The sequence below is a fragment of the Strigops habroptila genome, unplaced genomic scaffold (genome assembly GCF_004027225.2).
Source record: "Strigops habroptila isolate Jane unplaced genomic scaffold, bStrHab1.2.pri NW_022045589.1_ctg1, whole genome shotgun sequence".
Lineage (NCBI taxonomy): Eukaryota > Metazoa > Chordata > Aves > Psittaciformes > Psittacidae > Strigops > Strigops habroptila.
Genome location: NW_022651071.1, coordinates 94,318 through 122,164, shown reverse-complemented (window position 1 = coordinate 122,164; position 27,847 = coordinate 94,318). Strand labels below are relative to the sequence as shown.

The 27,847-nt window shown below is 59.3% G+C and overlaps 2 protein-coding genes across 2 annotated transcripts; both read right to left on the bottom strand.

The window, feature by feature from the left end:
• Positions 1-119: 119 nt before the first annotated feature.
• MAZ (MYC associated zinc finger protein) lies at positions 120-15,960 on the bottom strand. Its single transcript, XM_030474420.1, has 5 exons — positions 15,616-15,960; positions 10,124-10,848; positions 6,497-6,560; positions 4,688-4,862; positions 120-1,635 (listed from the first exon to the last, which is right to left on the bottom strand). Exons 1-5 carry the CDS (start codon positions 15,646-15,648, stop codon positions 1,541-1,543), a joined length of 1,092 nt encoding a protein of 363 aa, XP_030330280.1. The 5' UTR covers positions 15,649-15,960; the 3' UTR covers positions 120-1,540.
• A 1,853-nt stretch (positions 15,961-17,813) lies between these two features.
• LOC115602951 (hydroxyproline dehydrogenase-like) lies at positions 17,814-26,490 on the bottom strand. Its single transcript, XM_030474421.1, has 8 exons — positions 26,285-26,490; positions 26,115-26,192; positions 24,611-24,694; positions 22,654-22,803; positions 21,201-21,367; positions 20,367-20,471; positions 18,556-18,644; positions 17,814-18,439 (listed from the first exon to the last, which is right to left on the bottom strand). Exons 1-8 carry the CDS (start codon positions 26,327-26,329, stop codon positions 18,267-18,269), a joined length of 891 nt encoding a protein of 296 aa, XP_030330281.1. The 5' UTR covers positions 26,330-26,490; the 3' UTR covers positions 17,814-18,266.
• Positions 26,491-27,847: the final 1,357 nt, after the last annotated feature.

Genomic DNA, 27,847 nt, shown 5'->3' with positions numbered 1-27,847 from the left:
AAGTGTGGGGCGGGGGGGGGGAATGGGGCTGGGTTGGCCCCATAGTGCTATGGGGCGCCCCATAGATCCATTGGGGCTCAGTGTTGCTGTGGGGCACTCCATAGATCCCATTGCTATGGGGTGCCCCATAGATCTATGGGGGTCTCCTTCGCTATGGGGTGCCCCATAGATCCGTTGGATCTCAGTGTCGCTGTGGGGCGCCCCATAGATCCCACTGCTATGGGGTGCCCCATAGATTCATGGGGGTCTCCTTCGCTATGGGGCGCCCCATAGATCCATTGGGGCTCAGTGTTGCTGTGGGGCGCCCCATAGATCCCATTGCTATGGGGTCCCCCACAGATCCATGGGGGTCTCCTTCGCTATGGGGCGCCCCATAGATCCATTGGGGTCGCCTTTGCCATGGGGCGCCCCATAGATCCATTGGGGTCTCCATTGCTATGGGGCGACCCATAGATCGGTCAGGCTCAGTGTCGCTATGGGGCGCCCCATAGATCCATTGGGGTCTCCATTGCTATGGGGCGACCCATAGATCGGTCAGGCTCAGTGTCGCTATGGGGCGCCCCATAGATCCATTGGGGATCTCCATTGCTATGGGGTGCCCTGTAGATCCATTGGGGTCTCCATTGCTATGGGGCGCCCCATAGATCCATTGGGGTCTCCATTGCTATGGGACGCCCCATAGATCCATTGGGGTCTCCATTGCCCCCACTGGTGGGGCTCAGTGTCGCTGTAGGGCGCCCCATACATCCCTGCAGGTCTCCGCTGCTATGGGGCGCCCCATAGATCTATGGGGCTCATTGTTGCTATGGGGCTCTCCCCATATCCATAGGCGTCTCCTTCGCTATAGACTCCCCCATAGATCCATTGGGGGGTCTCCTTCGCTATGGGGTGCCCCATAGATCAGTGGGGCTCAGCATCGCTGTGGGGCGCCCCATAGAGCCATTGGGGTCTCCTTCGCTATGGGGCGCCCCATAGATCTGTGGGGCTCATCGTTGCTATGGGGCTCTCCCCATATCCATAGGCGTCTCCTTCACTATAGACTGCCCCATAGATCCATTGGGGGGTCTCCTTTGCTACAGGGTGCCCCATAGATCTATGGGGCTCATCGTTGCTATGGGGCTCTCTCCATATCTATGGGTCTCTGTGGCGCTGTGGGGTGCCCCACAGACCTATTGGGGGGTCTCCTTCGCTATATAGGTCACCCCATAGATCTATGGGGCGCGTCGTTGCTATGGGGTTCTCCCCATATCCATCGGGGTCTCCTTCACTTCGGGGTGCCCCATAGATCTATGGGGCTCATCGTCGCTATGGGGCTCTCTCCACGTCCATGGGGCTCAGTGTTGATGTGGGGTGCCCCATAGATCCGCTGGGGGGGGGGGGGGGGGTCCTTCGCTATGGGGCACCCCACAGATCTAAGGGGCTTCTCCTTCACTAGAGGGTGCCCCATAGACCTATGGGGCTCACTGGTGCCGTGGGGCTCTCCCCATGTCCATTGGGCTCTATGGGGCGCCCCATAGATCCGTGGGGCAGGAGCAGCCCCTCACCAGGGCTGGGGGGCGCCCTCCATGGGCAGCACGGCCACGGCGGGGGGGGGCGGGCCTGGGGCCGCCATGGGGCAGGGCTCACCCCCCGCACCTGGGGGGCAGGGGCACGGGGTCACCCCACAGCGACCCATAAGTGACACCCCCATAGACACCCCCCCCATAGACACCCATAGGCCCCCATATCCCCCCACTGAGCCCCCATTGAGCCCCATAGCCCCCCATAGACACCCATATCCACCCCATAGCCTCCCATATCCCCCCATATCTGCCCCATAGACCCCCCATATCCCCCCATATCCACCCCATAGCCCCCCATAGCCCCCCATAGACCCCCATAGACCCCCATCTACCCATATCCACCCCAAAGACACCATATCCCCCCATATCCACCCCATACCCCCCTATAGCTCCCCATAGTGCCCCATATCCACCCCCTAGCGCCCCATATCCCCCCATAACCCCCCCATATCCCTCTATATCCACCCCATATCCCCCCATATCCCCCCACAGTGTCCCATAGTGCCCCACTAGACACCCCATAGCGCCCCATATCCCCCCATATCCCCCCCATATCTCCCCATAAGCCCCCATATCCCCCATATCCCCCATACCCCCCCATATCCCCCCCCATATCCCCCCATATCCCCACAACTCCACCCCATAGAGCCCCATAGACCCATCCCCAGCCCCATATCCGCCCCATAGCGCCCCATATCCCCCGATATCCCCCCATATCCCCCATATCCCCCCATATCCCCCCATAACCCCCCATATCCCCCCATATCCGCTCCATATCCCCCCATAGTGCCCCATATCCCCCCATATCCCCCAATATCCCCCCATATCCCCCCCATAGTACCCCATAACCCCCCATATCCCTCTATATCCACCCCATAACCCCCCTATCCATCCCATATCCCCCCATATCCCTCCCATAGTACCCCATAACCCCCCATATCCCTCTATATCCACCCCATAACCCCCCATATCCATCCCATATCCCCCCATATCCCTCCATAGTGCCCCATATCCACCCCATATCCCCCCATATCCCCCCATATCCCCCCATATCCACCCGATATCCCCCCCATATCTCCCCATAAGCCCCCATATCCCCCCATATCCCCCATACCCCCCCATATCCCCCCATATCCACCCCATATCCCCCCACATATCCCCCCATATCCACCCCATATCCCCCCCATATCCCCACAACTCCACCCCATAGAGCCCCATAGACCCATCCCCAGCCCCATATCCGCCCCATAGCGCCCCATATCCCCCGATATCCCCCCATATCCCCCCATATCCCCCCATATCCCCCATATCCCCCCATATCCACCCCATATCGCCCCATATCCACCCCATACCCCCCCATATCCACCCCATATCCCCCATATCCTCCCCATACCCCCCCCATATCCCCATAACCCCACCCCATAGAGCCCCATAGACCCATCCCCAGCCCCACAGCGCCCCATATCCACCCCATATCCCCCCATATCCCCCCATATCCGCTCCATATCTCCCCCATAGCGCCCCATATCCGCCCCACAGCGCCCCACAGTGCCCCATATCCACCCCATATCCCCCCATAGCACCCCATAGTGCCCCATAGTGCCCCATATCCCCCCATAGTGCCCCATATCCACCCCATATCCCCCCCATATCCCCCCATATCCCTCTATATCCACCCCATATTCCCCCCCATATCCCCCCATACCCCCTGATAACCCCCCATATCCCCCCATACCCCCCCATATCCACCCCATATCTCCCCCACAGTGCCCCATATCCCCCCCATATCCCCCCATATCCGCTCCATATCTCCCCCACAGCGCCCCACAGCCGCCCCACAGCGCCCCATATCCCCCCCATATCCCCCCATATCCCCCCATATCCACCCCATAGCACCCCATAGCCACCCCATAGCGCCCCATATCCACCCCATATCCCCCCATATCCCCCCATATCCGCTCCATATCTCCCCCATAGCGCCCCACAGCCGCCCCACAGCGCCCCATATCCCCCCCATATCCCCCCATATCCCCCCCATAGTACCCCATAACCCCCCATATCCCTCTATATCCACCCCATAACCCCCCATATCCATCCCATATCCCCCCATATCCCTCCATAGTGCCCCATATCCACCCTATAACCCCATAACCCCGCCCCATAGAGCCCCATAGAGCCATCCCCAGCCACATATCTGCCCCACAGCGCCCCACAGCGCCCCATATCCACCCCATATCCCCCCCATATCCCCCCATATCTGCTCCATATCCACCCCATATCCCCCCATATCTGCTCCATATCCACCCCATATCCCCCATATCCCCCCCATATCCACCCCATATCCCCATAACCCCACCCCATAAAGCCCCATAGACCCATCCCCAGCCCCACAGCGCCCCATATCCACCCCATATCCCCCCCATATCCCCCCATATCCGCTCCATATCTCCCCCATAGTGCCCCATAGCTGCCCCATATCCGCCCCACAGTGCCCCATATCCACCCCATATCCCCCCCATAGCACCCCATAGTGCCCCATAGTGCCCCATATCCCCCCATAGTGCCCCATATCCCCCCATATCCCTCCCATATCCCCATAACCCCACCCCATAGAGCCCCACAGACCCATCCCCAGCCCCACAGCGCCCCATATCCACCCCATATCCCCCCCATATCCCCCCATATCCCCCCATACCCCCCATACCCCCTGATAACCCCCCATATCCCCCCCATATCCCCCCATATCCCTCTATATCCACCCCATATTCCCCCCCATAACCCCCCATATCCCCCCCATACCCCCCCATATCCACCCCATATCCGCCCCACAGTGCCCCATATCCACCCCATATCTCCCCCACAGCGCCCCATAGCCACCCCATAGCGCCCCACAGCGCCCCATATCCCCCCCATATCCCCCCCATATCCCCCCATATCCCCCCATAGCACCCCATAGCCACCCCATAGCACCCCATAGCCACCCCATAGCGCCCCATATCCACCCCATATCCCCCCCATATCCCCCCATATCCCCCCCATAGCACCCCATAACCCCCCCCATATCCCCCCCATAGCACCCCATAGCCGCCCCATAGCGCCCCACATCCGCCCCACATCGGCCGCACCTTTGTCGCAGAGGCCGCAGGGGGGCGCTGTGGGGCGGGGGTCGTGGCCCTTGAGGTGGTCGCTGACGTGGGCCGGGCTCAGCAGCTTCCCGCAGACGGGGCACGGCCCCTTCCCCTCGTGCCGCAGCGAGTGCGCCCGCAGCCGGTCCCGCGTGGCGAAGGCGGCCGAGCACGTCTGCCCCACGGCACAGCAGTTATGGGGCGCTATGGGGCGCTAGGGGGTGTCTATGGGGTGGGGTTATAGGGATATGGGGCTCTATGGGGTGGGTTATGGGGATATGGGGTGGGTTATGGAGTGTCTATGGGGCGCTATGGGGCGCTATGGGGTGTCTATGGGGCTCTGTGGGGTGGGGTTATGGGGATATGGGGGGGGATGGGGCAGCCGGTCCCGCGTGGTGAAGGCGGCCGAGCACGTCTGCCCCACGGCACAGCGGTTATGGGGCGCTGTGGGGCGCTAGGGGGTGTCTATGGGGTGGGGTTATAGGGATATGGGGCTCTATGGGGTGGGTTATGGGGATATGGGGTGGGTTATGGAGTGTCTATGGGGCGCTAGGGGGCGCTATGGGGTGGGGTTATGGGGATATGGGGGAATATGGGGTGGGGGATGGGGATATGGGGGGATAAGGGGGGATATGGGGGGGGATGGGGCAGCCGGTCCCACGTGGCGAAGGCAGCCGAGCACGTCTGCCCCACGGCACAGCGGTTATGGGGCGCTGTGGGGCGCTATGGGGCGCTATGGGGTGTCTATGGGGCTGGGGATGGGGGTATGGGGTGTCTATGGGGTGGGGTTATGGGGATATGGGGGGGAAATGGGTGTCTAAGGGGTGGGGGATGGGGATATGGGGTGGGGTTATGGGGCTATGGGGCGCTATGGAGTGGGCTATGGGGCTGGGGATGGGGCTATGGGGCTCTATGGGGTGGGGGATGGGGATATGGGGGGGATAAGGGGGGGATATGGGGGGGGATGGGGCAGCCGGTCCCGCGTGGCGAAGGCGGCCGAGCACGTCTGCCCCACGGCACACAGGTTATGGGGCGCTGTGGGGCGCTATGGGGCACTATGGGGTGTCTATGGGGCTCTGTGGGGTGGGGTTATGGGGATATGGGGGGGGGTGGGGCAGCCGGTCCCGCGTGGCGAAGGCGGCCGAGCACGTCTGCCCCACGGCACAGTGGGTTATGGGGCGCTGTGGGGCTGGGGATGGGTCTATGGGGCTCTATGGGGATGGGGATGGAGCTATTGGGTGTCTATGGGGTGGGGGATGGGGATATGGGGGGATAAGGGGGGATATGGGGGGGGATGGGGCAGCCGGTCCCCTGTGGCGAAGGCGGCCGAGCACGTCTGCCCCACGGCACAGCGGGTTATGGGGCGCTGTGGGGTGTCTATGGGGCTGGGGATGGGGATATGGGGTGTCTATGGGGGGGAAATGGGTGTCTATGGGGTGGGGTTAGGGGGATATGTGGTGCTATGGGGTGGGGTATGGGTGCCTATTGGGTGGGTTATGGGGCAGGTTATGGGGCTATAGGTCAATCTATGGGTCACCCTATGGGTCACTGGGGTCTCTGGGTCACTCTATGGGTAACTCTATGGCTCAGATCTATGGGTCACTGGGGTCTATGGGTCGGATCTATGGGTCACTGGGGTCTATGGGTCACTCTATGGGTCAGGTCTATGGGTCACTGGGGTCTATGGCTCAGATCTATGGGTCACTGGTGTCTATGGGTCAGATCTATGGGTCACTGGGGTCTATGGGTCACTCTATGGGTCGGATCTATGGGTCACTGGGGCCTATGGGTCGGATCTATGGGTCTCACCTCGCACTTGAAGGGCCTCTCGGTGGAGTGAACCTGCCGCACGTGGCTGTTGAGGTGGTCGGGCCTGGGCAGGAAACATGGCCGCCGCGATGACGTCATCGTCCCATGGACCAATCATTGACCCCCAAGGGCCCCATTGACCAACCAAGGGCCCCATTGACCAACCAAGGGCCCCATTGACCCCCAAGGGCCCCATTGACCAATCAACAGCCCCATTGACCCACAAGGGCCCCATTGACCAATCAACAGCCCCATTGACCAACCAAGGGCCCCATTGACCAACCAAGGGCCCCATTGACCCCCAAGAGCCCCATTGACCCCCAAGGGCCTCATTGACCAATCAACAGCCCCATTGACCAACCAGGGCCCCATTGACCCCCAAGAGCCCCATTGACCAATCAACAGTCCCATTGACCAACCAAGGACCCCATTGACCAACCAAGGGCCCCATTGACCCCCAAGGGCCCCATTGACCAACCAGGGCCCCATTGACCAACCAGGGCCCCATTGACCAATCAACAGCCCCATTGACCCCCAAGGGCCCCATTGACCAATCAACAGCCCCATTGACCAATCAACAGTCCCATTGACCAACCAAGGACCCCATTGACCAACCAAGGGCCCCATTGACCCCCAAGGGCCCCATTGACCAACCAGGGCCCCATTGACCAATCAACAGCCCCATTGACCCCCAAGGGCCCCATTGACCAATCAACAGCCCCATTGACCCCCAAGGGCCCCATTGACCAATCAACAGCCCCATTGACCAACCAGGGCCCCATTGACCCCCAAGAGCCCCATTGACCAATCAACAGTCCCATTGACCAACCAAGGACCCCATTGACCAACCAAGGGCCCCATTGACCAACCAAGGGCCCCATTGACCAACCAGGGCCCCATTGACCAACCAAGAGCCCCATTGACCAACCAAGAGCCCCATTGACCCCCAAGGGCCCCATTGACCAACCAAGGGCCCCATTGACCCCCAAGGGCCCCATTGACCAACCAAGGGCCCCATTGACCCCCAAGGGCCCCATTGACCAACCAAGGGCCCCACTGACCAACCAAGGCCCCATTGACCCCCAAGGGCCCCATTGACCAATCAACAGCCCCATTGACCCCCAAGGGCCCCATTGACCAATCAACAGCCCCATTGACCAACCAAGGGCCCCATTGACCCCCAAGGGCCCCATTGACCCCCAAGAGCCCCATTGACCCCCAAGGGCCTCATTGACCAACCAGGGCCCCATTGACCAACCAGGGCCCCATTGACCAACCACGGCCCCATTGACCCCCAAGGGCCCCATTGACCAACCAAGGGCTCCATTGACCCCCAAGGGCCCCATTGACCCCCAAGGGCCCCACTGACCAACCAGGGCCCCACTGACCAACCAAGGGCCCCATTGACCCCCAAGGGCCCCATTGACCAATCAACAGCCCCATTGACCAACCAAGGGCCCCACTGACCAACCAAGGTTCCCTTTGACCAACCAAGGGCCCCATTGACCAACCAAGGTCCCCATTGACCAACCAAGGGCCCCATTGACCCCCAAGGGCCCCACTGACCCCAATGGCACCCGAACCCATCAGTATCATCCCCATTGACCCACCACCATGGGGGGACTCCATGACCCACCATTGACTCCATTGACCCCCAATGGCCCCCTAGGACCCCAAACCCCCCCCATTGACCCCCATGATCACCCCCTTTGACCCCCAATATCACCATGACCAGGTCTCCATTGACCCCCAGCATCTCCATTGACCACCACCATGGTGGGACCCCATAACCCACGTGTCCCCCCATGACCCACCGAGGTCCCCATTGACTCCCCATGGCACCACAACCCATCGCTATCATCTCCATTGACCCCCAATCCCCCCATAACCCACCATGATCACCCCCATTGACCCCCAATATCATCAATCCCACCACTGACCCACCACCATGGTGGAACTCCATAACCCACCATCGCCAACCATTGACTCCCTATGTTACTTTATGACCCCAAACCCCCCCAAAACCCCCCCCATTGACCACCATTATCATCCCATTGACCTCTAGCATCTCCATTGACCACCACCATGGTGGAACTCCATAACCCACCATCACCAACCATTGACTCCATTGACCCCCAATGGCACTCTATGACCCCGAAACCCCCCAAAACCCCCCCAAACCACCCAATTGACCCCCACTACCACCCCCATTGACCCCAAATCCCATCACTAACCACCACCATGGTGGGACTCCATAACCCACCATCACCAACCATTGACTCCCTATGTTACTTTATGACCCTGAACCCCCCCAAAACCCCCCCAAACCCCCCATTGACCACCATTACCACCCCCATTGACCCCCAATATCATCACTGACCACCCCCATGGTGGAACTCCATAACCCACCATCACCAACCATTGACTCCCTATGCTACTTTATGACCCTGAACCCCCCCAAAACCCCCCCAAACCCCCCCATTGACCACCATTACCACCCCCATTGACCCCCAATATCATCACTGACCACCACCATGGTGGAACTCCATAACCCACCATCACCAACCATTGACTCCATTGACCCCCAATGGCACTCTATGACCCCGAAACCCCCCAAAACCCCCCCAAACCCCCCCATTGACCCCCATTATCACCCCCATTGACCCCCAATATCATCACTGACCACCACCATGGTGGAACTCCATAACCCACCATCACCAACCATTGACTCCCTATGTTACTTTATGACCCTGAACCCCCCCAAAACCCCCCCAAACCCCACCATTGACCCCCACTACCACCCCCATTGACCCCAAATCCCATCACTGACCACCACCATGGTGGAACTCCATAACCCACCATCACCAACCATTGACTCCATTGACTCCCAATGGCACTCTATGACCCTGAAACCCCCCAAAACCCCCCCAAACCCCCCCATTGACCCCCATTATCACCCCCATTGACCCCCAATATCATCTATGACCACCACCATGGTGGAACTCCATAACCCACCATCACCAACCATTGACTCCCAATGTTACTTTATGACCCCAAACCCCCCAAAACCCCCCCAAACCACCCCACTGACCCCCATTGACCCCAAATCCCATCACTGACCACCACCATGGTGGAACTCCATAACCCACCATCACCAACCATTGACTCCATTGACTCCCAATGGCACTCTATGACCCTGAAACCCCCCAAAACCCCCCCAAACCCTCCCATTGACCCCCATTATCACCCCCATTGACCCCCAATATCATCACTGACCACCCCCATGGTGGAACTCCATAACCCACCATCACCAACCATTGACTCCCAATGTTACTTTATGACCCCAAACCCCCCCAAAACCCCCCAAAACCCCCCAAAACCCCCTCAAAACCCCCCCAAACCCTGCTTATAATCCACTAAACTCCCCCAAAACCCCCCACTGACCCCCATTATCATCCCCATTGATCCCCAATATCATCACTGACCACCACCATGGTGGAACTCCATAACCCACCATCACCAACCATTGACTCCCAATGTTACTTTATGACCCCAAACCCCCCCAAAACCCCCTCAAAACCCCCCAAACCCCCATTAAACCCCCCCATTCCCCCATTCCCCCCCCACCTGGAGAAGCTCTTCCCGCAGTGACTGCACCCGTAGGGCTTGTGGACGGCGCCGTCGTGCGAGCGCACGTGCGAGCTCATCCTGTCCTTGCGCTTGAAGCGCTGTTGGCACACGGGGCACTGGTGGGGCTTCTCATCCGAATGGGACAACTGGTGCCTCTTGAGGTGATAGACATCCCGAAAGCCTTTGCCGCACATCTCGCACGCGTGGCTCTTGCGAGGCCTTTTGGGGACCCCTCCGCTTTGGGGCGACGATGATGAAGAGGAAGAGGAGGAGGATGAAGATGGGGTCGTCCCCCCCACGGCGTCCCCGCTCAAGCCGGCGACGCTCAAAAGGCTGATGGGCACCATGGTGGGCATCTTCATGGCGGCGCCGTGGGGCCGGGTGGCTTTGGGGCCGCTGTGGATGGCTTCGTGGCGCCGGAGGTTGTAGCCGTTCTTGAACTCCTTGGAGCACAAGGAGCAGATGTAGGGCCCTTTGCTCTTGGCTTTACGGGGGGTTGATGATGGGGGGGGTGGGGGGGGTGGGGGTGGGAGTTGTTGGGGGGGGTTGGGGGGGGGGGCTGGGTTAGGGGGTGCCGGAGGACCCAGCTCTGGGGCCGGAGGTTTCAAGGCGGCCGCGTCCACGGTGCTGGGGGCGCCGGGGGGCGCGGGGGGGGCGCCGGGCTCGGGGCTCAGCACGGGGAGGAGATCCACCGGCAGCGGGTCCGAGGCGGCGGGGGGGGCCTGTGGGGGGGAGACACCAGTTACGCCAGGAGGGATCAACAGGGATCAATAGGGAGCAATAGGGAGCAATAGGGATCAATAGAGATCAATAGGAATCAATAGAAATCAACAGAGATCAATAGGGATCAATAGAGGGCAATAAGGATCAATAGAGATCAATAGAGATCAATAGGGATCAATAGGGATCAATAGGGATCAATAGAGATCAATAGAGATCGATAGGGATCAATAGAGGGCAATAGGGATCAATAGAGGGCAATAGGAATCAATAGAGATCAATAGAGATCAATAGAGATCGATAGGGATCAATAGGGATCAATAGAGGGCAATAGGGATCAATAGAGGGCAATAGAAATCAATAGAGATCAATAGAGATCAATAGGGATCAATAGGAATCAATAGAGATCAATAGAGATCAATAGAGATCGATAGGGATCAATAGGGATCAATAGAGGGCAATAGGGACCAATAGAGGGCAATAGCGATCAATAGAGACACCAGTTACGCCAGCAGGGACCGGCAGGGATCAATAGAGATCAATAGCGATCAATAAGGATCAATAGAGACCAATAGAGACCAATAGGGATCAATAGAGATCAATAGGGATCAATAGAGATCAATAGAGGCCAATAGAAACCAATAGAGACCAATAAAGATCAATAGAGGACAATAGAGGCCAATAGAGACCAACAGAGATCAATAGAGATCAATAGAGGCCAATAGAGGGCAATAGAGGGCAATAGAGACCAATAGAGACCAATAGAGACCAATAGAGATCAATAGAGACCAATAGAGATCAATAGAGGCCAATAGAGACCAATAGAGACCAATAGAGATCAATAGAGCCCAATAGAGATCAATAGAGACCAACAGACACCAACAGAGATCAATAGAGACCAATAGAGACCAATAGAGACCAATAGAGATCAATAGAGCCCAATAGAGATCAATAAAGACCAATAAAGACCAACAGAGACCAATAGAGACCAATAGAGGCCAATAGAGACACCAGTTACACCAGTAGGGACCAGTACGGACCAGTAAAGATCAATAGAGATCAATAGAGACACTACTTAGACCAATAGAAACCAATAAAGACACCAGTGACACCAGTAACATGGGTATGGGGGCACTGGGGACACCAGTATGGAGACACCAGTGACACCAGTGTCACGGGTATAGGGACACCAGTGTCACCAGTGACACCAGTAACATGGGTATGGCGACACCAGTGACACCAGTGACACCAGTAACATGGGTATGGCGACACCAGTGACACCAGTGACACCAGTATAGAGACACCAGTGACACCAGTGACATGGGTATGGCGACACCATTCACACCAGTAACACCAGTATAGAGACACCAGTGACACCAGTGAAACCAGTAACATGGGTATGGGGACACCAGTGACACCAGTGACACCAGTAACATGGGTACGGGGACACCATTCACACCAGTAACACCAGTAACATGGGTATGGGGACACCAGTGACACCAGTGACACCAGTAACATGGGTATGGGGACACCAGTGACACCAGTGACACCAGTAACATGGGTACGGGGACACCATTCACACCAGTAACACCAGTATAGAGACACCAGTGACACCACTGACACCAGTAACGTATCTATAGGGACACCAGTGACACCAGTAACACGGGTATAGGGACCCCAGTTCAACCTGTGTCACCAGTATAAGGACACCAGTGACACCAGTGGCCCCATAGACACCGGTGGCCCCAATGGGCCCATAGCACCCATAAGCACCAGTGGCCCCATTGCCCCCAGTGTCATCAGTGCCACCTATAGCCCCACTGACACCAGTGACCCCAGTGCCCCCAGTGGCCCCATTGACCCCAATGGGCGCATTGCACCCATAAGGGCCAGTGGCCCCATAAGCACCAGTGACCCATTGACACCAGTCACCCATTGACACCAGTGGCCCCATTGACACCAGTGGCCCCATTGACACCAGTGTCACCAGTGCCACCAACGGGCCCATTGCACCCAGTGCCACCTATAGCCCCACTGATACCAGTGACCCCAATGGGCCCATTGCACCCATAGGCACCACTGGCCCCATTGACACCAGTGGCCCCATAAGCACCAGTGGCACCAATGGCCCCATTGCACCCAGTGCCACCCATGGCCCCCTTTGCCCCCAGTGCCCCCATTGACACCAGTGTCCCCAATGGGCCCATTGCACCCATAAGCACCAGTGGCCCCATTGACACCAGTGGCCCCATTGACAGCAATAGGCGCATTGCACCCATAAGGGCCAGTGGCCCCATAAGCACCAGTGACCCATTGACACCAGTGACCCACTGACACCAGTGGCCCCAATGGGCCCATTGCACCCATAAGCACCGGTGGCCCAATTGACACCAGTGACCCATTGACACCAGTGGCACCAATGGGCCGATGTCCCCATAAGCACCAATATCAGCAATGGGCCCATTGCACCCAGTGCCCCCAGTGACCCATTGACACCAGTGGCCCCACAAGCACCAGTGGCCCCATTGGCACCAATGGGCCCGTTGCACCCATAAGCACCACTGGCCGCAATGGGCCCACTGCACCCATAAGCACCAGTGGCCCCACAGACACCAGTGGCCCCATTGACACCAGTGCCACCACTGGGCCCACTGCAGCCATAAGCACCAGTGACCCATTGACACCAGTGTCACCCATGGCCCCCTTTGCCCCCAGTGGCCCCATTGCCACCAGTGTCCCCACTGGGCCCATTGCACCCACAAGCACCAGTGACCCCATAAGCACCAGTGGCCCCATAGACAGCGGTGGCCCCATAGACAGCGGAGGCCCCAATGGGCCCACTGCACCCATAAGCACCAGTGGCCCCATAAGCACCAGTGGCCCCATAGACACCAGTGTCACCAGTGCCCCCAATGGGCCCATTGCCCCCAGTGGCCCCATTGACACCAATGGGCGCATTGCACCCATAAGGGCCAGTGTCCCCATAAGCACCAATATCATCAATGGGCCCATTGCACCCAGTGCCACCAGTGCCCCACTGACAGCAGAGCCCCATTGACACCAGTGGCCCCAATGGGCCCATTGCACCCATAAGCACCAGTGGCCCCATAAGCACCAGTGCCACCAGTGCCCCCAATGGGCCCATTGCACCCAGTGCCACCTATAGCCCCACTGACACCAGTGGCCCCACTGAACCCAATGGGCGCATTGCACCCATAAGGGCCAGTGGCCCCATAAGCACCAGTGGCCCATTGACACCAGTGGCCCCAATGGGCCCATTGCACCCATAAGCACCAGTGGCCCCATTGACACCAGTGTCACCAGTGCCCCCAATGGGCCCATTACACCCAGTGGCACCCATGGCCCCCTTTGCCCCCAGTGCCCCCATTGACACCAGTGTCCCCAATGGGCCCATTGCACCCATAAGCACCAATGGCCCCATTGACACAAGTGGCCCCATAAGCACCAGTGCCCCCAGTGCCACCAGTGCCCCACTGACAGCAGAGCCCCACTGACACCAGTGTCCCCAATGGGCCCATTGCACCCATAAGCACCAGTGGCCCCATAAGCACCAGTGGCCCCATTGACACCAGTGTCACCAGTGCCACCAATGGGCCCATTGCACCCAGTGCCACCCATGGCCTCCATTGCCCCCAGTGGCCCCATTGCCACCAGTGTCCCCAATGGGCCCGTTGCACCCATAAGCACCAGTGGCCCCATTGACACCAGTGGCCCCCTTGCACCCACTGACACCAATGGGCCCATTGCACCCATAAGGGCCAGTGGCCCCATAAGCACCAGTGGCCCCATAGACACCAGTGGCCCCAATGGGCCCATAGCACCCAGTGCCACCTATAGCCCCATTGCCCCCAGTGGCCCCATTGCCACCAGTGTCCCCAATGGGCCCGTTGCACCCATAAGCACCAGTGGCCCCATAAGCACCAGTGGCCCCACTGATACCAGTGTCACCAGTGCCACCAACGGGCCCATTGCACCCAGTGCCACCTATAGCCCCATTGACACCAGTGTCACCAGTGCCACCAACGGGCCCATTGCACCCATAAGCACCAGTGACCCACTGACACCAGTGCCCCCAATGGGCCCATTGCACCCAGTGCCACCTATAGCCCCACTGCCCCCAGTGGCCCCACTGACACCAGTGACCCATTGACACCAGTGACCCACTGACACCAGTGGCCCCATAAGCACCAGCGGCCCCATAGACACCAGTGGCCCCAATGGGCCCATTGCACCCAGTGCCACCTATAGCCCCACTGACACCAGTGACCCATAAGCACCAGTGGCCCCACTGGTCCCAATGGGCCATTGCACCCATAAGCACCAGTGACCCATTGATTGCACCCGTAAGGGCCAGTGGCCCCACAGACACCAGTGCCCCCAATGGGCCCATTGCACCCATAAGCGCCAGTGCCCCACTGACACCAGTGGCCCCACTGACCCCAATGGGCCCGGTGCCCCCACAAGCACCAGTGGCCCCACTGACCCCAATGGGCCCATTGCACCCATAAGCACCAGTGGCCCCAACGGGCCCATTGCCCCCATTCCCCCCCATAGCCCCATTCCCCCCATTGCCCCCCATTGCCCCCCATAGCCCCCACTGCCCCATAGCCCCGCATTACCCCCATTCCCCCCATTCCCTCCCATTTCCCCCCATACCCCCATTCCCCCCTATCCCCCCCATTGCCCCATAGCCCCCCATAGCCCCCATTCCCCCCATAGCGCCCCACAGCGCCCCATAACCCCGGTACCTGCAGCACGAACCGTTCCCACCCGGGCTCCATCTCGCGCTTGGGGGCGGGGCCGAGCGCGGGAAAAAAAGAAGGGGGGGGGGGGGGGAAGGAGGGAGGAGGAGGAGGAGGAGGGGGCGGGGCTTTAAGCGCGGGGCGCGCGCGCGCGCGCGCTCTCGGCAGCGCGGGAAAGGGGGGGGGGGGGGGGGCGGGTATTTTGGCGCGCCCGCGCCCCAACGCGCCACCCCGCTTTTTCCCGCCCGCGCGCGCGCGCGCGCGCCCGCGCGCCCCGCGCCGGGCGCTGATTGGCCGGAGCCCCGGCGCGAGGACGCTTTTCCCGCGCCCGCCGCTTCCCGCGCGCACAAAATGGCCGCCGCCTCCTCCTCCTCCTCTTCCCCCCCCCACCTTCCCTTGCCCTCATCCCGGTTCTGCAACGCGATTGGTCCGGAGAGCACCACGTGATGCAGGCAAGCCACGCCCACTCCCCCCCACCCTCCCGTTAATCCACCCTCCCCTTTCCCTTATCCCGGTTCTGCAACGCGATTGGTCCGGAGCGCACCACGTGACGCCGACAAGCCACGCCCACATCCCCGCCGCCATGTTACGGGATGGGCGGGGCAGCAGCGCGCATGCGCCACTCCGTTGCTACGGCAACAGCCTCCCCCCCCCCACTCCCCACCCAGCGCCTTCCCCTTTGCGCTGATTGGCTGAGAGGGGACACGCCCCCCGCCCCGCCGTGGCCACTCCCCCTCCCCTGTGGCCACTCCCCTCATCTGTGGCCGCGCCCCTCCCGCCTTGGAAACGCCCCTTCCCATGAGGCCACGCCCCTTCATCGGTGGCCACGCCCCCTCCCGCCATGGCCACGCCCCCTCCCCTCGCGCTTTCCCGCCATTTCGCTTCCCGGCGGCCATTTTGCGCAGCGACGCCCCCCCCCCCCCCCCCGAAGTCAATGGACATGGGGGGTCAAAAGGGGTTTATTGGGGGGGGGTCAAGAGGGGGCAAAAAGGGGGCAAAAAGGGTGTTTGGGGGAGTCTAAAAGGGGTTTTGGGGGTAAAAGTGGGGTTTTGGGGAGGGTAAAAGTAGGGCAAAAAGGGGGGTTGGGGTCTAAAGGGGGTTTGGGGGGTAAAAGTGGGGGTTTTGGGGGTAAAAGTGGGGTTTTGGGAGGTAAAAGGGGGTTTTGAGGGTCAAAAAGGGGGTTTGGGGGGTTTCAAGGTGGTTTGGGGGTCAATGGGGGTGCTTGAGGGGGGTCTCAAGGTGGTTTGGGGGGCTAAAAGGTGGTTTGGGGGTCTATAGGGGGTTTTGGGGGGTCTAAAGGGGGTTTCGGGGGAGTATAAAGTGGGGTTTTGGGGGGGTAAAAGAGGGGTTTGAGGGTCAAAGAGGGGGTTTTGGGGGGTCTCAAGGTGGTTTGGGGGGTCAATGGGGGCGCTTGGGAGGTCTCAAAGGGGTTTGGGGGGGGTAAAAGGCGGTTTCGGGGGGGTCTAAAGGGGGTTTTGGGGGGTAAAAGAGGGTTTTGAGGGTCAAAGAGGGGGTTTGGGGGGGACTTAGGGGGCTCTCAATGGGGTTGGGGGGTCAATGGGGGCGTTTGGGGGGGTCTCAAGGGGGTTTGAGGGGTCAATGGGGGGGCTTGGGGGTGTCAATGGGGCCGATTTTGACCTATTTTGGGTCTATTTCCCCTTCTTTCAGGTCCCCCCCATCCCATCAGTGCGTTTTGTGCCGATTTGGGGCTAATTTTGGCTAATTTGGGGCTATGTTGTCATGATTTGGGGCTATTTTAGAATGATTTGGGCAAATTTTGTCTAATTTGGGGCTTTCGTCCTGATTTGGGGCTGATTTGGGGCTAATTTTGGCTGATTTGGGGCTATTTCGTCTTGATTTGGGTCTATTTTTCCTGATTTGGGGCTATTTTGCACTGATCTGGGGCTGATTTTGGGCTAATTTTGGCTGATTTTGGGCTAATTTTGGCTGATTTGGGGCTATTTTGTCCCGATTTGGGGCTAATTTTGGCTAATTTGGGGCTATTTCATCCTGATTTGGGCTATTTCTTCCTGATTGGACTATTTCATCCTGATTCGGGGCTATTTTATACCGATTTGGGGCTATTTCATCCTGATTTGGGGCTGTTTCATCTCGATTTGGGGCTATTTCTTCCTGATTTGGGCTATTTTATACCGATTTTGGGCTATTTCATCCTGATTTGGGGCTGTTTCATCTCGATTTGGGGCTATTTCTTCCTGATTTGGGCTATTTTATACCGATTTGGGGCTATTTCATCCCGATTTGGGGCTATTTCATCCTGATTCGGGGCTATTTCATGCCGATTTCGGGCTAATTTTGGCTAATTTGGGGCTGGTTTGTCCTGATTTGAGGCTATTTCATCCTGATTTTGGGCTATTTTGCATTGATTTGGGGCTATTTCGTCCCGATTCGGGGCTATTTTATGCCGATTTTGGGCTTATTTTGGCTAATTTGGGGCTATTTCATCCCGATTCGGGGCTCTTTTCCGCCAATTCGCGCCCATTCCGAGGCGCTTTTGCGCCGATTTTCACCCCATTTCCACCTCTTTCGCGCCTATCTCCCCCTCTTCCAGGTCCCCCCCATCCCCCCCGTATGTTCTGTGCCCGTTTCGTGCCCATTTTGGGCCGATTTTGGGGGGGGGGGGGGGGGGGGCTCGTTCAGCGCCACGGCAGGAGCCTCCTGCGCAGCTCCTTGGCCAGGAGGCGGCGCTCGGGGGCCGTGCCCCGCAGCGCCCCCTGGCGGTGCTCCTGCGCCCGCCGCGCCAGGTACGGCAGCGCCTCCCGCGCCGGCCCCACCGGCACCGACTTGTAGGCGGCGAAACCGGCCGCTCCTGCCCCCCCCCCCCAAAAACAGACCATTTCACCCCAAAAACCACACACGCACCGCCCCATAGACACCCCCCCCACACACACACACACACACCCCCCCCCCGCCCCATGGGCTCACCCAGCGCCAAGGAGACGTGGTCGCACATGCCGTAGAGCTGAGCGAAGCAAACGCCGCCGGCGCGGCGGGGGATGCCCAGCTCCTCCATGCTGCCCGTACCAGGAGAAGAGCCCCCCCTTAGAACCCCGGAGTAACCCCGGAGTAACGGTAATAACACATAATAACCCCGGAGTAACCATAATAACCCATAATAAAGCATAATAACCCTATAGGAACCGCGGAGTGACCCCGGAGTAACCCCGGAGTAACCCCGGAGTAACGGTAATAACCCATAATAACCCCAGAGTAACCGTAACAACCCATAACAAATCATAATAACCCTATAGGAACCCCGGAGTAACCCCGGAGTAACCCCGGAGTAACGCTAATAACCCATAATAACCCCGGAGTAACCATAATAACCCATAATAAACCATAATAACCCCATAGGAACCCCGGAGTAACGCCGGAGTAACGCTAAGAACCCATAATAACCCCATAGTAACAGCCCATAATAACCCTATAGGAACCTCGTAGTAAATCCGTAGGAACCCCGGAGTGACCATAATACCCCATAATAAACCTATAGGAACGCCGGAGTAACCCCGGAGTAACGGTAATAACCCATAATAACCCCGGAGTAACCGCAACACCCCATAATAACTCAGAATAACCCCATAGGAACTCCAGAGTAACCCCGGAGTAACCCCGGAGTAACGCTAATAACCCATAATAACGCCGTAGTAACCATAATACCCCATAATAACCCCATAGTAACCGCAACACCCCATAATAATCCATAATAACCCTATAGGAACCCCGGAGCAAATCCGTAGTAACCCCGAAGTAACGGTAATAACCCATAATAACCCCGGAGTAACTGTAACACCCCATAATAACTCAGAATAACCCCATAGGAACCCCGGAGTAACCCCGGAGTAACGGTAATAACCCATAATAACCCCGGAGTAACCATAATAACCCATAATAAACCATAATAACCCGATAGGAACCCCGGAGTAACCCCGGAGTAACGCTAATAACCCATAATAACCCCGGATTAACCGTAACACCCCATAATAACTCAGAATAACCCTATAGGAACACCGGAGTAAATCCGTAGTAACCCCGGAGTAACCTCGGAGTAACTAGAATACCCCATAATAACGCCGTAGTAACCATAATACCCCATAATAACCTCATAGTAACCGCAAGACCCCATAATAAGCCATAATAACCCTATAGGAACCCCGGAGTAACCCCGGAGTAACCCCGGAGTAACGATAACAACCCATAATAACGCCATAGTAACCGTAACACCCCATAATAAGCCATAAAAACCCTATAGGAACCCCGGAGTAAATCCATAGTAACTCTAATACCCCATAATAACCCCCTAGTAACTATAATACCCGATAATAACCCCATAGGAACCCCATAGTAAACCCGTAGTAACCCCATAGTCACCACGTAGTAACTATAATACCCCATAATAACCCCATAGTAACCCCGTAGTACCCGTAGCACCCCATAACAACCCCATAGTAACCCCATAGCAACCCCAACACCCCATAATAACCCCATAGTAACCCCATAGTAACTGTAACACCCTCCACAACCCCCATAATAACCCCATAATACCCCCGTAGGACCCATAACGTCCCCTACAGGACCCACACTTATGGGGCAGGACCCATAATAACCCCTCCTAGGACCCATAACAACCCCTATAGCACCCATACGCACCCCATAGCCCCCCATAGCCACCCCATAGAGACCCCAGAGCCACCCCATAGCCACCTCATAGCCCCACACGTGTGGGGCAGACCCACCGCTGCGCCGCCTGCAGCACCGAGGCCTCGTTGTGAGTGGCCACCATGAGCCGGGCCTGGTCCTGAACCACCAATGACAGCGCCAGCTCCAGGCAGGACCCATAGCTGTGGGGTGAGACCCATAGAGGCCCATAGAGACCCACAGAGACCCATAGAGACCATAGAGACCCATAGAGACCATAGAGACCCATAGAGACCATAGAGACCCATAGAGACCCATAGAGACCCATAGAGACCATAGAGACCCATAGAGACCATAGAGACCCATAGAGACCCACAGAGACCCATAGAGACCATAAAGACCCATAGAGACCCATAGAGACCCCATAGAGACCCATAGAGACCATAGAGACCCATAGAGACCATAGAGACCCATAGAGACCCATAGAGACCCATAGAGACCATAGAGACCCATAGAGACCCACAGAGACCCATAGAGACCCATAGAGACCCATAGAGACCATAGAGACCCATAGAGCCCATAGAGACCCATAGAGCCCATAGAGACCCATACAGACCCATAAAGACCCATAGAGACCCATAGAGACCCACAGAGACCCATAGAGATCATAGAGACCATAGAGACTCATAGAGACCCATAGGGACAATAGAGACCCATAGAGACCCATAGAGACCCATAGAGCCCATAGAGACCCATAGAGACCCACAGAGACCCATAGAAACCCATAGAGACCATAAAGACCCATAGAGCCCCATAGAGCCCCATAGAGACTCATAGGGACCCATAGAGACCCACAGAGACCCATAGAGCCCATAGAGCCCATAGAGACCCATAGAGCCCCATAGACACCCCATAGCGCCCCATTGCCCCACCTGCGGTGTGTGGCCTCCAACGTGGGGTGCAGGGGGTCCGGGACCCCCAACTTGTGGGCCCGGAGCCGCTCCTCCTCCAGGTACGCGCCTCGCACCAGCTTCACCCCATAGCGCGCCCCATAGCGCCGGGCCCACGAGGCCTCCATGGCCAGCACCTGCTCAGCCCCCTGCCCCATAGAGACACCAATGGGGGGCTGCCCCATAGACACCCCATAGCGACCCAGAGAGCCCCATAGCGACCCATTGAGGCAACCCCTCCAGCCCCACATCTATGGGTCCATAGATACCCCACCTAGTCCCATAGGTACTCCATAGACCCCCATAGACCCCCATAGACCCCCATAGAGCCCCATAGACACCCATAGACACCCCATAGACACCCCATAGACACCCCATAGCCCCCCATAGACACCCATAGCCCCCCATAGCCACCCCATAGACCCCCCATATCCACCCATAGCCCCCCATAGCCCCCCATAGCCCCCCATAGCCCCCCATAGACCCCCCATAGCCTCCCCATAGCCCTCCATAACTCCCTATAGACCCCCCATAACCCCCCATAGCCCCTCATAGCCCCCCATAGACCCCCATACCTGCCCCATAGCGCCCAATAGCCCCCATAGCCCCCCATAGACACCCATAGACCCCCATAGCCACCCCATAGACACCCATAGACCCCAATAGACCCCCCATAGCCCCCCATAGACCCCCCATAACCCCCCATAGCCCCCATAGCCCCCCATAGACCCCTGTAGACACCCCATAGCCCCCCATAGCCCCTCATAGACCCCCATAGCCCCCCATAGCGCCCCATAAACACCCCATAGACAGCCATAGACCCCAATAGACACCCACAGACACCCCAAAGCCCCCCAAAGCCCCCCATAAACACCCCATAGCCCCCCATAGACACCCCATAACCCCCCATAGCCCCTCATAGACCCCCATAGCCCCCCATAGCCCCCCCATAGACCCCCCATACCGCCCCATAGACCCCCCATAGCCACCCCATAGCCCCCCATAGCCCCCCATAGCCCCCCATAGACACCCCATAGACCCCCATAGACCCTCCATAGCCCCCCATAGCCTCCCCATAGCCTCCCCATAGCACCCATAGACACCCATAGCCCCCCATAGACCCCCATAGCCCCCCCCAGACACCCCGTAGCCACCCCATAGCCCCTATAGACCCCCCATATCCCCCCATAAACACCCCATAGACACCCCATATCCCCCCATAGCCCCCCATAGACACCCCATAGCCCCCCATAGCCCCCCCATAGCCCCCCATAGACACCCCATAGCCCCCCATAGCCCCCCCATAGCCCCCCATAGACACCCCATAGCCCCCCCATAGCCCCCCCATAGCCCCCCATAGACACCCCATAGACCCCCCATAGCCCCCCCTAGCCCCCCCCCCCCCCGCCGCCCCCCGGCCCCGCCCCTCACGCACGCGCACGTAGGCCTGCACCGTGCTCCAGACGCGCGGCTCCGCCCCCCGGTTGTGCCGCCCAATCAGAGCGAGCGTGAGGAGCCGCAGCGCCCCCTGCAGGTAGCTCTGCTCCGCGTCCATCAGCAGCGGCACCCCCCGCGCCGCCGCCGCCTGGGGGGCAGCCCCATAGAATCGGTGGGGCAGACCCATAGGTTCAGTGGGGCAGCTCCATAGGATCAGTGGGGTAGACCCATGGAATCAGTGGGGCAGACCCGTAGAATCGGTGGGGCAGCCCCATAGAATCGGTGGGGCAGACCCATAGGGTCAGTAGGGCAGCCCCATAGAATCGGTGGGGCAGACCCATAGGGTCAGTGGGGCAGCCCCATAGAATCGGTGGGGCAGACCCATGGAATCGGTGGGGCAGACCCATAGAATCGATGGGGCAGACCCATAGGGTCAGTGGGGCAGCTCCATAGGATCAGTGGGGCAGACCCATAGAATCGGTGGGGCAGACCCGTGGGATCAGTGGGGCAGACCCATAGAATCAGTGGGGCAGACCCATAGAATCGGTGGGGCAGACCCATAGGGTCAGTGGGGCAGACCCATAGAATCGGTGGGGCAGACCCATGGGATAGGTGGGGCAGACCCATAGGGTCAGTGGGGCAGCTCCATAGGATCAGTGGGGCAGACCCATAGAATCGGTGGGGCAGACCCATGGGATCAGCAGGGTAGACCCGTGGGATCAGCAGGGTAGACCCGTGGGATCAGTGGGGCAGACCCATAGAAGCAGTGGCATAGACCCATAGAAGCAGTGGGGCAGACCCATAGAATCGGTGGGGCAGACCCATGGGATCAGTGGGAAGACCCATAGCATCAGTGGGGCAGAACCACGGAATCGATGGGGCAGACCCATAGAATCAGTGGGGCAGACCCATGGAATCGGTGGGGCAGACCCATAGGGTCAGTGGGGGCAGCTCCATAGAATCGGTGGGGCAGACCCATAGAAGCAGTGGGGCAGACCCATAGGTTCAGTGGGGCAGCTCCATAGGATCGGTGGGGTAGACCCATGGGATCAGTGGGAAGACCCATAGCATCAGTGGGGCAGACCCGTGGGATCAGTAGGGCAGCCCCATAGAATCGGTGGGGCAGCCACATAGGGTCAGTGGGGCAGCCCCATAGAATCGGTGGGGCAGACCCATGGGATCAGTGGGGCAGACCCATAGAATCGGTGGGGCAGACCCGTGGGATCAGTGGGGCAGACTCATAGGATCGGTGGGGCAGCTCCATAGAATCGGTGGGGCAGACCCATGGGATCGGTGGGGCAGCCCCACAGAATCGGTGGGGCAGACCCATAGAATCGGTGGGGCAGACCCGTGGGATCGGTGGGGCAGACCCATAGAGTCAGTGGGGCAGACCCACAGAATCGGTGGGGCAGCCCCATAGAATCGGTGGGGCAGCCCCATAGGGTCAGTGGGGCAGACCCATAGAATCGGTGGGGCAGACCCATGGCATCAGTGGGGCAGACCCTTAGGGTCAGTGGGGCAGCTCCATAGAATCGGTGGGGCAGACCCGTGGGATCAGTGGGGCAGACCCATAGGGTCAGTGGGGCAGACCCATAGAAGCAGTGGGGCAGACCCATGGGATCAGTAGGGCAGCCCCATAGAATCGGTGGGGCAGCCACATAGGGTCAGTGGGGCAGCCCCATAGAATCGGTGGGGCAGACCCATAGAATCAGTGGGGTAGACCCATAGAAGCAGTGGGGCAGACACATGGAATCGGTGGGGCAGCCCCATAGGATCAGTGGGGCAGAACCACGGAATTGGTGGGGCAGCCCCATAGAATCAGTGGGGCAGACCCATGGGATCAATGGGGCAGACCCATGGCATCAGTGGGGCAGCCCCACATCCCTACCCATTGAATCTATGGGGCAGCCCCACGTCCCGCCCCACTGATTCTATGGGGCTGCCCCACACCTCACCTGGGCCACGCTGTCCAAGCGCCGCAGGGAGGCCCCAAAGTGCTGGTTCTGCTGCGGGGTCAGGAAGGGCAGGGAGGGAGCGATCTATGGGGCAGACCCACAAGTTATGGGGCACATTGAGGTCTATGGGGCAGGTGATGGGGCACAGTGAGCTCTGAGGGGCAGGTGATGGGGACATTGGGGTCTATGGGGCAGGTTATGGGACACATTGGGGTCTATGGGACAGGTTATGGGGCAGGTTATGGGGCACATTGGGGTCTATGGGGCAGGTGATGGGGCCCATTGAGGACTATGGGGCAGGTTATGGGGCACACTGATGTCTATGGGGCAGGTGATGGGGCACATTGAGGTCTATGGGTCAGGTTATGTGGCACATGGGGATCTATGGGGCAGCTTAAGGGGCGCTATGGGGCACATTATGGGGCCCATTGAGGTCTATGGGGCAGGTTATGTGGCACATGGGGATCTATGGGGCAGCTTAAGGGGCGCTATGGGGCACATTATGGGGCACATTGAGGTCTATGGGGCAGGTTATGGGGTCCATTGAGGTCTATGGGGCGGGTTATGGGGCACATTGGGCTCTGTGGAGCAGGTTATGGGGTCCACTGAGATCTATGGGGCAGGTTATGGGGCACAGTGAGGTCTATGGGGCGGGATATGGGGCACAGTGAGGTCTATGGGGCAGGTTATGGGGCACATGGGGGTCTATGGGGCAGGTTATGGGGCACAGTGAGGTCTATGGGGCGGGATATGGGGCACAGTGAGGTCTATGGGGCAGGTTATGGGGCACATGGGGGTCTATGGGGCAGGTTATGGGGCACAGTGAGGTCTATGGGGCGGGATATGGGGCACAGTGAGGTCTATGGGGCAGGTTATGGGGCACATGGGGGTCTATGGGGCAGGTTATGGGGCGCTATGGGGCACATTATGGGGCACATTGAGGTCTATGGGGCAGGTTATGGGGTCCATCGAGGTCTATGGGGCGGGTTATGGGGCACGTTGAGGTCTATGGGGCAGGTTATGGGGTCCATCGAGGTCTATGGGGTGGGTTATGGGGCACATTGGGCTCTATGGGGCAGGTTATGTGGTCCATTGAGGTCTATGGGGCAGGTTATGGGGCGCTATGGGGCACATTATGGGGCACATTGAGGTCTATGGGGCAGGTGATGGGGTCCATTGAGGTCTATGGGGCGGGTTATGGGGCACATTGGGCTCTATGGAGCAGGTTATGGGGTCCATTGAGATCTATGGGGCGGGTTATGGGGCACAGTGAGGTCTATGGGGCGGGATATGGGGCACAGTGAGGTCCATGGGGCAGGTTATGGGGCACATGGGGGTCTATGGGGCAGGTTATGGGGCGCTATGGGGCACATTATGGGGCCCATTGAGGTCTATGGGGCAGGTGATGGGGCTCATTGGGGTCTATGGGTCAGGTGATGGGGCCCATTGAGGTCTATGGGGCAGGATGTGGGGCTCAGCCCCACACGCGTGGGTCAGGCCCCACCTCTCCCCCCATGGCCGCGATGATGAGCTCCGGCGTCACCTCGGCCCCTGGTTCCTGCATCCTCTTGTTAATGGCAGCCTATGGGGAGATGTGGGGCGCACTTATGGGGCTGGGGGTGACCCCCCTGACCCCCTGCCCCATAGATTCTATGGGGCAGCCCCATAACTCACGCAGATGTTGGCGTCCATCATGGCCGTCACCTTCAGCTGCATCATGGCATCGGGGCCCGTGGACGCCGCCAGCCCCACACATTCCAACGCGGCCCCATGGTTGTCCTCGAACCAGCTCTCCCTGCCCCACACATGGGGGGAGATGTGGGGCAGGGCCCACAACCCGCCCCATAGAGCCCAATGACCCCCATAACCCGCCCCATAGAGCCCAGTGTGCCCCATAACCCGCCCCATAGAGCCCAGTGTGCCCCATAGTGCCCCATAGACACCCATAACCTGCCCCATAGTGCCCCACACCCCACCCCATAGACCCCAATTGTGCCCCATAACCCACCCCATAACCCACCCCATAGCACCCCATACCCTGCCCCATAGACCCCAATTGTGCCCCATAACCCACCCCATACCCTGCCCCATAGCCTACCCCATACCCACCCCATAACCCTGTCCCATAGCGCCCCATAACCCACCCCATACCCCGCCCCATAGACACCCATAACCCATCCCATAGCGCCCCATAACCCTGCCCCATAACCCACCCCACACCCTGCCTCATAGCGCCCCACACCACACTCCATAACCCACCCCATAGCGCCCCATAGCGCCCCATAACCCACCCCATAGTGCCCCATACCCCGCCCCATAGATCCCAATTGTGCCCCATAACCCACCCCATTGTGCCCCATAGCCCACCCCATAACCCACCCCATAACCCCCCATAACCACCCCATAGACCCCAATTGTGCCCCATACCCGACCCCCACAGTGCCCCATAACCCGGCCCATAGCCCACCCCATAGCGCACCATAGCCTGCCCCACAGCCTGCCCCACAGCGCCCCATAACCCACCCCACACCCTGCCCCATAACCCAGCCCCATAGCCCGCCCCATAGCGCCCCATAACCCACCCCATACCCCACCCCATAGCGCCCCATAATCCACCCCATAACCCTGCCTCATAGCGCCCCATAACCCACGCTAATGTGCCCCATAACCCGCCCCATAGCGCCCCATAACCAGCCCCATAACCCACCCCATAGACCCCAATGTGCCCCATAACCCACCCCATAGCGCCCCATAGCGCCCCATAACCCGCCCCATAACCCACCCTATAGACCCCAATTCTGCCCCATAACGCACCCCATAGCGCCCCATAACCCACCCCATAACCCACCCCATAGACCCCAATTGTGCCCCATAACCCACCCCATAGCGCCCCATAACCCACCCCATAACCCGCCCCATAGCGCCCCATAACCCACCCCATAACCCACCCTATAGACCCCAATGTGCCCCATAACCCACCCCATAACCCACCCCATAGACCCCAATGTGCCCCATAGCGCCCCATAACCTGCCCCATATCCCGCCCCATAGCGCCCCGCCCCCCCCCGCCCCCCCCCCCCCGCGCTCACCGCGGGGCCCCGCCCCCCGCGGGGCTCTCCCGGGGCAGGGCGAGGGCGGGGCTCACCCCCCCCGCGCGCAGCCGCGCGGCCGCCGCCGCCACCTCCGCGCGCGACTCCCCCCCCGCGAACTGCGCGTAGAGCGCGCGGCGCAGCGGGC

What these genes read in the sequence shown, in the direction of transcription:
- LOC115602951 (XM_030474421.1), bottom strand. Translation starts at nt 26,329, where the DNA reads ATGATGCAGCTGAAGGTGACGGCCATGATGGACGCCAACATCTGC. An exon ending in CGGTGCAGGCCTACGTGCGC is followed by an intron (nt 21,368 to 22,653) that starts GTGCGTGAGGGG and finishes TCTATGGGGCAG; the next exon opens with GGGGCTGAGCAGGTGCTGGC. An exon ending in CCACGTCTCCTTGGCGCTGG is followed by an intron (nt 18,440 to 18,555) that starts GTGAGCCCATGG and finishes GGGGGGGGGCAG; the next exon opens with GAGCGGCCGGTTTCGCCGCC.
- MAZ (XM_030474420.1), bottom strand. Translation starts at nt 15,648, where the DNA reads ATGGAGCCCGGGTGGGAACGGTTCGTGCTGCAG. An exon ending in AGAGGCCCTTCAAGTGCGAG is followed by an intron (nt 4,863 to 6,496) that starts GTGAGACCCATA and finishes GCCGTGGGGCAG; the next exon opens with ACGTGCTCGGCCGCCTTCGC. An exon ending in CTGCGGCCTCTGCGACAAAG is followed by an intron (nt 1,636 to 4,687) that starts GTGCGGCCGATG and finishes CCTGCCCCCCAG; the next exon opens with GTGCGGGGGGTGAGCCCTGC.